Source organism: Salvelinus namaycush, chromosome 13 (assembly GCF_016432855.1).
Source record: "Salvelinus namaycush isolate Seneca chromosome 13, SaNama_1.0, whole genome shotgun sequence".
Classification (NCBI taxonomy): Eukaryota; Metazoa; Chordata; class Actinopteri; order Salmoniformes; family Salmonidae; genus Salvelinus; species Salvelinus namaycush.
Genome location: NC_052319.1, coordinates 33,922,533 through 33,934,009, shown reverse-complemented (window position 1 = coordinate 33,934,009; position 11,477 = coordinate 33,922,533). Strand labels below are relative to the sequence as shown.

Here is an 11,477-nt window from a genome sequence, read left to right as displayed (position 1 = left end):
CATATTACAATATATTACTCCATTCCATATAGTACAGCTCAGATTCACTTCAAGGCATCCACCGTATCCCATGCCTTCACCTACCTGTTTGTCTGATATAACTTGTATTGTGATGTACCTCCAGGTGATCAGGGAGACACGTGTGTGCAGTGTGAAGCCTTCGGCCCACCTGGACTCCCTGGCCCCCAGGGGCCTAATGGACTGCAAGGTGAGCTGACAAGAGATACCCCCACACTACTGACTGAATCATAGCTGGAGATAAACACATGCAACTGAAACCTTTGTGTCACTCATTTAAATGAATGATTGGCACTAAACTTATGTTCCACATCTTCAGCATGTATCTCAGGTTAGGATCCTGACCCTAGGGCCTATATTCATCCACCTCCACATTATTTCCTATGAGATGGTGTTTTTGTGTTGGACTGAGAAGTGTTGTTCGTCCCCTGTAGGTTATCCTGGAGTGGCAGGCAGTAAAGGAGACAAGGGTGTGCCTGGACCTGCTGGGCTTGATGGAAGCCCTGTGAGTTATCTTCATCACATCATCACTCACTCTTCTAATAGAACCTGAAGAAGACATGCTGCATCACTGTAGCTCCATGAAGACCATTATGGTGGACATGCTGCATCACTGTAGCTCCATAAAGACCATTATGATGGACATGCTGCATCACTGTAGCTCCATAAAGACCATTATGGTGGACATGCTGCATCACTGTAGCTCCATAAAGACCATTATGGTGGACATGCTGCATCACTGTAGCTCCATGAAGACCATTATGGTGGACATGCTGCATCACTGTAGCTCCATAAAGACCATTATGGTGGACATGCTGGATCACTGTAGCTCCATAAAGACCATTATGGTGGACATGCTGCATCACTGTAGCTCCATAAAGACCATTATGATGGACATGCTGCATCACTGTAGCTCCATAAAGACCATTATGGTGAACATGCTGCATCACTGTAGCTCCATAAAGACCATTATGGTGGACATGCTGCATCACTGTAGCTCCATGAAGACCATTATGGTGGACATGCTGCATCACTGTAGCTCCATAAAGACCATTATGGTGGACATGCTGCATCACTGTAGCTCCATAAAGACCATTATGGTGGACATGCTGCATCACTGTAGCTCCATAAAGACCATTATGGTGGACATGCTGCATCACTGTAGCTCCATGAAGACCATTATGGTGGACATGCTGCATCACTGTAGCTCCATGAAGACCATTATGGTGGACATGCTGCATCACTGTAGCTCCATGAAGACCATTATGGTGGACATGCTGCATCACTGTAGCTCCATAAAGACCATTATGGTGGACATGCTGCATCACTGTAGCTCCATGAAGACCATTATGGTGGACATGCTGCATCACTGTAGCTCCATAAAGACCATTATGGTGGACATGCTGCATCACTGTAGCTCCATGAAGACCATTATGGTGGACATGCTGCATCACTGTAGCTCCATAAAGACCATTATGGTGGACATGCTGCATCACTGTAGCTCCATAAAGACCATTATGGTGGACATGCTGCATCACTGTAGCTCCATGAAGACCATTATGGTGGTCATGCTGCATCACTGTAGCTCCATAAAGACCATTATCGTGGACATGCTGCATCACTGGCCATCCACATGTCATTACTATGTACTGTATGTTTGTCCAGTAGTTTTCTTCCAATAAAAGAGATTGTTGATTGACCCTGCTATTTCTTCTCCTCTCCCCAGGGTATTTTAGGTACTCCTGGGTTGGTAGGTGCTCCAGGAGCCCATGGTGAACCTGGCGACATCTACCTGGCTCCAGGGCTGAAGGGGGACAAAGGTCTGCCTGGTTTCGTTGGCACACAAGGTCTACCTGGTGTAGATGGACTGCCAGGGAAAGAAGGACTAGCAGGCCTGCCTGGATCCAAAGGAGAACCTGTATGTGTGTGTTTGTGTGTGTGTGTGTGTGTTTGTGTGTGTGCATGTGTGCATGTTAGCGAGCACTAGAAGGCTCCTAAAACATGTGTTCAGACAGTGCTACAATCAGTCAGTCATCCATCTCTATCTCTGATCTCTTCTTGCAGGCCAGAGAGGGCATCAAGGGGGACCGTGGTCTCGATGGGGACCCTGGTTTCTCTGGACCCCCAGGAGAGAGGGGTCCTCCTGGGGAACCAGGGTTTGGCCGGCCGGGGGAGCCTGGAGAAAAGGGTACATCTGGTCAACAAGGCCGACCTGGAATCCCTGGACAACCAGGTGGGTACAGGCTACAGCTACAAACACACTCAAAAGAACACACACTTGTTAGGTAAAAGGAGCCTAAATGATGATGTGCACATGCTCTCTCTGCTTCTCAGGAGTGAAAGGTGAACCAGGTAAAGATGTGAGCTCACCTGGACCCCAGGGCTCCCCCGGACCTCGAGGACAATCTGGCATCCCTGGACTACAAGGTGAGGGTCAGCTTATTGGTTTTGATCTGACATCCCTGGACTACAAGGTGAAGGTCATCTTATTGGTATTGATCTGACATCCCTGGACTACAAGGTGAGGGTCAGCTTATTGGTATTGATCTGACATCCCTGGACTACAAGGTGAAGGTCATCTTATTGGTATTGATCTGGCATCCCTGGACTACAAGGTGAGGGTCAGCTTATTGGTTTTGATCTGACATCCCTGGACTACAAGGTGAAGGTCATCTTATTGGTATTGATCTGACATCCCTGGACTACAAGGTGAGGGTCAGCTTATTGGTATTGATCTGACATCCCTGGACTACAAGGTGAGGGTCATCTTATTGGTATTGATCTGGCATCCCTGGACTACAAGGTGAGGGTCAGCTTATTGGTTTTGATCTGACATCCCTGGACTACAAGGTGAGGGTCAGCTTATTGGTATTGATCTGACATCCCTGGACTACAAGGTGAGGGTCAGCTTATTGGTATTGATCTGACATCCCTGGACTACAAGGTGAAGGTCAGCTTATTGGTATTGATCTGGCATCCCTGGACTACAAGGTGAGGGTCAGCTTATTGGTATTGATCTGACATCCCTGGACTACAAGGTGAGGGTCAGCTTATTGGTATTGATCTGGCATCCCTGGACTACAAGGTGAGGGTCAGCTTATTGGTTTTGATCTGACATCCCTGGACTACAAGGTGAAGGTCATCTTATTGGTATTGATCTGACATCCCTGGACTACAAGGTGAAGGTCAGTTTATTGGTATTGATCTGACATCCCTGGACTACAAGGTGAGGGTCAGTTTATTGGTATTGATCTGACATCCCTGGACTACAAGGTGAGGGTCAGCTTATTGGTATTGATCTGACATCCCTGGACTACAAGGTGAGGGTCAGCTTATTGGTATTGATCTGACATCCCTGGACTACAAGGTGAGGGTCAGCTTATTGGTATTGATCTGACATACCTGGACTACAAGGTGAGGGTCAGCTTATTGGTATTGATCTGACATCCCTGGACTACAAGGTGAAGGTCAGCTTATTGGTATTGATCTGACATCCCTGGACTACAAGGTGTGGGTCATCTTATCGGTATTGATCTGGTTTATGGTAGGCTATGGTCCTGCTTGGTCCTGCATAGTGCATCATGAACATCTTCTCCATCCTGACCCCAGGTGACAGAGGACTTCAGGGAGACCCTGGAATGCCAGGATTCCCCGGACAGAAAGGTGACTCAGGTGCACCCGGCATTGGATTCCCAGGACTATCCGGGCCTAAAGGGTACTCTGGAGCTCCAGGAGCCCCTGGGTTGCCAGGAGAGCCTGGGAGATCTGGACAGGATGGTTTCTCTGGAAAACCAGGCACACCTGGTCCAAAGGTGTGTGTTCCTATGCCTGTGTCTTTGCTTCACTTTCTATTTTTCAAACTCCATCAATCAAACAATCAACCAATCTTCTTCTGCCCTCTCTAGGGTGAGCCAGGTCGTGGTCTACCTGGTCCTAAAGGTTCTCAGGGCCCTCCCGGAGAGACAGGTTTCCATGGAGATAAAGGCAACGTTGGTCCAACTGGTATTCCTGGACAAGAGGGACACACAGGACCACCTGGAGCTCAGGGAATTCAAGGTGACCCTGGTCCCCCTGGTCAGCATGGTGGCACTGGACCCCCTGGAACCCCTGGAGCAGGAGAACCTGGGGCCCCTGGACCAATAGGACCCCCTGGAGAGCCAGGCCCCTTCGGTCATGACGGTGTGAAAGGAGATAAGGGTTTCCCTGGCTCTCCTGGTCTGGACATGCCCGGCCCCCAGGGAGAGAAGGGAGACTCAGGATTCCCTGGACTGTCTGGATCAAAAGGGTTGCCAGGAAGACCTGGCCCGGCTGGCAGAGACGGATTCCCCGGAGACCCAGGTGAGACAGATCTCAGAACAGTGGAGGAGGTCAGATTAAATTAACACTCATTGACTGGACTGGTCTGGGTTCATTTTCGTTGAATTTAATGAGAATTTGGTGACAACCTTTGTAATGTATAATCGCCAATATTTTCCTATTCTATTTATTTGTTGATGTGTGTGTGTTCCCCAGGCCTCAAGGGAGAGATGGGAGTCATGGGAACGCCTGGAACACCAGGATATCAGGGTTCTGCTGGGAGCCCTGGAACTTCTGGACAGAGAGGTGGGTAGAGTAGAACTGCTGCCGCTGTACTTCCAGACTACCCATCAGTGTGTTTTGCACCACTATACTATAGCATCTCAAACCCCTCATCTCTTCTCTCTCTCAGGCAACCCGGGTGTCTCTGGACCTAGGGGGGAGTTTGGTGAGCCTGGACCCAAAGGAGAGAGGGGAGAGCCGGGTCTGCAGGGTCCTCCTGGCAACATGAGTGAGCTGAACATGGAGCCCATGAAGGGAGAGAAAGGAGACAGCGGAGACCCAGGTATACAAAATGAACATGCCCCATACAACTACACTCTATCCTACATCCTACTGCACTGTATCCTACATACTACTGCACTATATCCTACATCCTACTGCACTGTATCCTACATACTACTGCACTGTATCCTACATCGTACTACACTGTATCCTACATCCTACTATATTGTATCCTACAGCACTGTATCCTACATCCTACTGCACTGTATCCTACAGCACTGTATCCTATATCCTACTGCACTGTATCCTATATCCTACAGCACTGTATCCTATATCCTACTGCACTGTATCCTACATCCTACTGCACAGTATCCTACATTATACTGCACTGTATGTCTGTCAGGTGGTCTGTTTAAACAGGAACTGGGAATCGTTTAGGTACGCTAAATCCCACTTTTTCCCATTAGGTGACACTGGACACACCGGAGAGAAGGGTTATCCAGGACAGGCCGGAGTACCTGGTATGCCAGGAAAGGATGGAGAGCACGGTACACCTGGTCAACCAGGTTAGTCACCTATGTAGGCTTCGCCACACCCCTCTTTTTATTGTAAATGCCCCACACATAGAAAGGAATTAGAGTAATTTAATAGGATCTCAATGGTTACAAACCTGTATACTACCTGGTATGAAATGATGTACTGGTCTTGCACAATGTATAATATGCTAGTGGATAGTATTTGGGACACAGTCAATGTGATGATTAAATGACACCCTCTTTTAAACATTATGATTCTTGTTTCTCAGGTGAGAAAGGAGACACAGGTGTTCCTGGTGAGCCCGGCAGTACTGGGTATCCTGGAAACAAAGGAAGCATTGGAGAAATGGGATACCCAGGTAAGAAAACAACACACAATCCACTCACTGAGAGGAATCATCCTTTATATCGAACATCCGCTGTGGTGCTGATGGTTAGACTGGTTCTAACCGGATTCTCATGTATGGTTCTATAGGTTCTGTGGGTCCGAAGGGTGCTAAAGGCATTGTGGGCACAACGGGTCACCCAGGGTTCCGGGGTACAGAGGGGGTGAAAGGAGACAAGGGAACAGCCGGTTTGCCAGGTGTCGGAGTGCCAGGACCCCCTGGAGAGAAGGTAATTCAAAACCACTTTTAGTCTCCCTGAGAGCTGGCTCCATGAAAGTTTCACGCAACCAAGGTTTGTTGTTTGTGTCTTCATGGATGGTGCTAGCTAGCTTCAGTGTATCCTTTTTTTTTCATTGCAATTGCGCCACTAACTGTCTCTCTTTTTCAATCAATACACTGTATCTACCACTTTCCCCTCATTTTCCCACTCTCTTTCTCTCCCTCCATCCCTCTCTTTTTCTCTCTCTCTCAGGGTCAGTTGGGTCTGAATGGTTTCCCTGGTAACGCAGGAGAGAAGGGTCAGAAGGGAGGAATGGGAGTCCCCGGGATGCCAGGAACACCAGGAACCAAGGGAGACACTGGTTACATTGGTCACCCAGGTGAGGTTCCGGTCTCCATGGTGACAACTGCCCCTACTTTGACCTGACTGATTGATTGATTAAATTTGGAGTTTAAAAAAGACAAGACACGATTAGAATACATGTTGGCCAAGGGAATAACACATGAAAGTATTATTTCCTATATCGACCAGGTATTCTCGATCATCTCACAAACCCAGAACATTACTTTTTGCTTAACAACCTCTAGTCTAACCGAAGGTGCGTGCTGTGTTGTGCAGGTCAGCCGGGTCAGCCAGGAGAGAAGGGTGTCGGTGGGCTGCCCGGGTCAACAGGAGAGCCAGGTCAAACAGGTCGACCAGGTAAGGAACACTTGGAGGACAGTAACAATGCCCCAGGTGCCATTGGTTCCTGTTAGTGCAGTATGACAGCTAGTCATGAAGCTTGGACTAATTTCCCACACTGTAGCTACTGCACCACAGCAGGTCGAGACACACACTCAGGTAACCTATTGTTTCCCAGGTGAGCCTGGTCTGCAGGGTCCCCCAGGTCCGACCGGAGAGAAAGGAGAGTCAGGAGTGGACGGCATTCCTGGATCATCAGGAGACAGAGGAGACCAAGGTGAGTGACCTCTCCTGACCTTTAGGATACAGTCAGGAATGTTCATCAGCCTATAAACCACTTGTAAACCACATGCTTTTATGATCTGTGTTATATTTCTATTCACCCAACTCTTGACTATGTCTCTAAATCAACTCATGCACTGTGCATCTAAACAGCTAACAAACAGCAGAGGCAGACCTTAAGAGTTTAGCAGGTGACGTTTTTACGTCAATGGCCTGGAGTTTGATCAATGGCCTGGAGTGTTTGTCTCTGTGTCCCTCCTATAGGTTTTCCTGGCAGAGGCTTCCCAGGAACGCCGGGGTCGTCTGGGTTTAAAGGTGATAAGGGCAGTCCAGGTTTCCCAGGTTCCCCAGGTATCCCGGGTATCCCAGGGACCAGGGGAGAGAAGGGTACGGCAGGCTTCCAGGGCTCCCTGGGCCAGCCAGGAGAACAGGGCCACCCAGGACCCGCCATGGAGGGGCCCAAAGGAGACCAAGGAGTGCCAGGAAAGCCTGGAGAACCAGGTACTGTATACTGCACACCTGACTCATGCTTGATTGTACATTTTGATACATATCATCCTCTGGTTCTCATTCTCCTTCCTTTATCCCCCTCTTTTCATCCCCCTCCATCCCTCTCTCTCTCTCTCCCTCCATCCTCCTCTTCTCATGCCCCTCCATCCCTCTCCCTCCATCCTCCTCTTCTCATCCCCTTCTATCCCTCTCTCCCACCATCCTATTCTTCTCAACCCCCTCCATCCCTCTCTCCTTCCATCCTCCTCTTCCCATCCCCTTCTATTCCTCTCTCCCTCAATCCTCTTCTCGTCACCCCCACCATTCCTCTCTCCCTCCATCCTCCTCTGCTCATCCAACTCCATCCCTTTCTCCTTCCATCCTCCTCTTCTCATCCCCCTCCATCCCTCTCTATCTCCCTCCATCCTCCTCTTCTCATCCCCTCCATCCTCCTCTTCTCATCTCCCTCCCTCCATCCCTCTCCCTCATCCTCCTCTTCTCATCCCCTCCATCCCTCTCTCCCTCTATCCTCCTCAACTCATCCCCTTCTATACCTCTCTCCCTCAATCCTCTTCTCATCACCCCCACCATTCCTCTCTCCCTCCATCCTCCTCTTCTCATCCCCTCCATCCCTCTCTCCCTCTATCCTCCTCAACTCATCCCCTCCATCCCTCTCTCCCTCTATCCTCCTCAACTCATCCCCCTCCATTCCTCTCCCTCCATCCTCCTCTTCTCATCCAACTCCATCCCTTTCTCCCTCCATCCTCCTCTTCTCATCCTCTCCATCCTCCTCTTCTCATCCCCCTCCATCCCTCTCTCTCCCTCCATCCTCCTCTTCTCATCCCCTCCATCCTCCTCTTTTCATCTCCCTCCCTACATCCCTCTCTCCCTCATCCTCCTCTTCTCATCCCCTCCATCCCTCTCTCCCTCTATCCTCCTCAACTCATCCCCTTCTATTCCTCTCCCTCCATCCTCCTCTTCTCATCCAACTCCATCCCTTTCTCCCTCCATCCTCCTCTTCTCATCCTCTCCATCCTCCTCTTCTCATCCCCCTCATCCCTCTCTCTCCCTCCATCCTCCTCTTCTCATCCCCTCCATCCCTCTCTCCCTCCATCCTCCTCTTTTCATCTCCCTCCCTCCATCCCTCTCTCCCTCATCCTCCTCTTCTCATCCCCTCCATCCCTCTCTCCCTCTATCCTCCTCAACTCATCCCCTTCTATTCCTCTCTCCCTCAATCCTCTTCTCATCACCCCCACCATTCCTCTCTCCCTCCATCCAACTCCATCCCTTTCTCCCTCCATCCCTCTCTCCCTCTATCCTCCTCAACTCATCCCCCTCCATTCCTCTCCCTCCATCCTCCTCTTCTCATCCCCTCCATCCTCCTCTTCTCATCCCCTCCATCCCTCTTTCCCTCTATCCTCCTCAACTCATCCCCCCATTCCTCTCTTCCTCCATCCTCCTCTTCTCATCCCCTCCACCCCTCTCTCCCTCCATCCCCCTGTTCTCATCTCCCTCCCTCCCTCCCTCCCTCCCTCCCTCCCTCCCTCCCTCCCTCCCTCCCTCCCTCCCTCCCTCCCTCCCTCCCTCCCTCCCTCCCTCCCTCCCTCCCTCCCTCCCTCCCTCCCTCCCTCCCTCCCTCCATCCTCCTCTTCTTCTCCTCCTCTCTACAGGTACCAGTGGTGTTCCAGGTCCTGCTGGTGTTCCCGGCAGCGCGGGGGGGAAGGGAGACAAGGGAGATCAGGGTGGACAAGGAGTACAGGGCGAGCAGGGCTTAACGGGAGAACGAGGATACTCTGGACTTCCTGTAGGTCACTTCCTGTTTCTCACTGACTGATCCATTTGTGATGTCATGACAGTCTCATGACACGTGACTAGTGTCCACCATCTGACTTGTGTGTGTATGTGTGTGTGTGTGTGTGTATATGTGTGTGTGTGTTTGTGTGTGTTACAGGGGCAATCTGGCCTTCCAGGTGTTGATGGACTGAAGGGAGAGATGGGACTGCAGGGTGTGCCTGGTTTCCCAGGTGAGTGGTACATCTAATTTAGAAAAGGTTTCCCAGGTGAGTGGTACATCTAATTTAGAAAAGGTTTCCCAGGTGAGTGGTACATCTAATTTAGAAAAGGTTTCCCAGGTGAGTGGTACATCTAATTTAGAAAAGGTTTCCCAGGTGAGTGGTACATCTAATTTAGAAAAGGTTTCCCAGGTGAGTGGTACATCTAATTTAGACAAGGTTTCCCAGGTGAGTGGTGTAGATCATTTAGACAGTTTACAAAGTGTCCCCTTGCATCTTCTTACCAGAGGAGGCGGATGGGGGGGGGGGGGGGGGGGGGGGTATAGGAGGATGGGCTCATTGTAATGGCTGGAATGGAATAAATGGGACGGTATCATAATAGTGTCGGCCGCTGATTGGCTGAATACCTGGGGGGGGGGCGGGGTTTTTGGAGTTGTCAACAAAGCAGCATGACAGAAATATGTTGCCAAGTTTTCGAACTACCAGTAGTTTCTTTGCAAAGATACAGTGGCTAGAAAAAATATGTGAACCCTTTGGAATTACCTGCATTTCTGCATAAATTGGTCATAAAATTTGATCTGGTCACAACAATAGACAAACACAGTCTGCTTAAACTAATAGCACACAAAAAATGATACGTTTTCATGTCTTTATTGAACACACCATGTAAACATTCACAGTGTAGGGTGGAAAAAGTATATGAACCCTTGCATTTAATAACTGGTTGACCCTCCTTTGGTGGCAATAAACTCAACCAAATGTTTTCTGTAGTTGCGGATCAGACCTGCACAATGGTCAGGAGGAATTTTGGACCATTCATCTTTACAAAACTGTTTCAGTTCAACAATATTCTTAGGATGTCTGGTGTGAACCGCTCTCGAGGTTGAGGTCAGGAAATACACTCCAGAAGTCGTATTTTCTTCTGTTGAAGCCATTCTGTTGTTGATTTACTTCTGTGTTTTGGGTCGTTGTCCTGTTGCATCACCCAACTTCTGCTGAGCTTCAATTGACAGACATATAGACTTACATTCTCCTGCAAAATGTCTTGATAAACTTGGGAATTAATTTTCCCGTCGATAATAGCAAGCTGTCCAGGCCCTGAGGCAGCAAAGCAGCCCCAAACCATGATGCTCCCTCCACCATACTTTACAGTTGGGATGAGGTTTTGATGTTGGTGTGCTGTGCCTTTTTTTCTCCACACATAGTGTTGTGTGTTTCTTCCAAACAACTCAACTTTAGTTTAATCTGTCCACATAATATTTTGCCAGAAGCGCTGTGGAACATCCAGGTGCTCTTTTGCGAACTTCAGATGTGCAGCAATGTTTTTTTTGGACAGCAGTGGCAACTGTGCCTTTAAACAGCTTGGAAAATTCCCGAAAATGACATCATAGCTTTAGAAGCTTCTGATAGGCTAATTGACATCATTGGAGGTGTACCTGTGGATTTATTTCAAGGCCTACCTTCAAACTCAGTGTCTCTTTGCTTGACATTATGGGAAAATCAAAATTGGGAAATCAGCCAAGACCTCAGAAAAAATAATTGTAGACCTCTACAAGTCTGCTTCATCCTTGGGAGTAATTTCCAAACGCCTGAAGGTACCACGTTCATCTGTACAAACAATAGTACGCAAGTATAAACACCATGGGACCACGCAGCCGTCATACCGCTCAGGAAGGAGACGCGTTCTGTCTCCTAGAGATGAACGTACTTTGGTGTGAAAAGTGCAAATCAATCCCAGAACAACAGCAAAGGACCTTGTGAAGATGCTGGAGGAAACGGGTACAAAAGTATCTATATCCACAGTAAAACGAGTCCTATATCGTCATAACCTAAAAGGCCGATCAGCAAGGAAGAATCCACTGCTCCAAAACCGCCATAAAAAAAGCCACAGACTACGGTGTTCAACTGCACAAGGGGACAAAGATCGTACTTTTTGGAGAAAAAAAGCCCTGACCTCAATCCTATAGAAAATAAAAAATTTGTGGGCAGAACTGAAAAAGCGTGTGCAAGCAAGGAGGCCTACAAACCTGACTCAGTTACACTAGCTCTGTCA

The 11,477-nt window shown here is 48.9% G+C and overlaps 1 protein-coding gene across 2 annotated transcripts in view; it reads left to right on the top strand.

The window, feature by feature from the left end:
* The window catches only part of LOC120058458 (collagen alpha-1(IV) chain-like), a 34,956-nt gene that overhangs the window by 15,124 nt on the left and 8,355 nt on the right, over positions 1–11,477 (top strand). For both annotated transcript variants that reach the window (XM_039007125.1, XM_039007124.1), the window contains 18 exons: positions 125–208; positions 453–523; positions 1,745–1,936; positions 2,083–2,251; positions 2,353–2,445; positions 3,628–3,830; positions 3,924–4,356; positions 4,531–4,620; positions 4,727–4,879; positions 5,286–5,384; positions 5,624–5,713; positions 5,830–5,969; positions 6,213–6,339; positions 6,579–6,659; positions 6,820–6,918; positions 7,188–7,424; positions 9,083–9,216; positions 9,364–9,436. In XM_039007125.1, the coding sequence (XP_038863053.1) occupies positions 125–208; positions 453–523; positions 1,745–1,936; positions 2,083–2,251; positions 2,353–2,445; positions 3,628–3,830; positions 3,924–4,356; positions 4,531–4,620; positions 4,727–4,879; positions 5,286–5,384; positions 5,624–5,713; positions 5,830–5,969; positions 6,213–6,339; positions 6,579–6,659; positions 6,820–6,918; positions 7,188–7,424; positions 9,083–9,216; positions 9,364–9,436 (2,568 nt within the window). The remainder of the gene's footprint in view (positions 1–124; positions 209–452; positions 524–1,744; positions 1,937–2,082; positions 2,252–2,352; positions 2,446–3,627; positions 3,831–3,923; positions 4,357–4,530; positions 4,621–4,726; positions 4,880–5,285; positions 5,385–5,623; positions 5,714–5,829; positions 5,970–6,212; positions 6,340–6,578; positions 6,660–6,819; positions 6,919–7,187; positions 7,425–9,082; positions 9,217–9,363; positions 9,437–11,477) is intronic.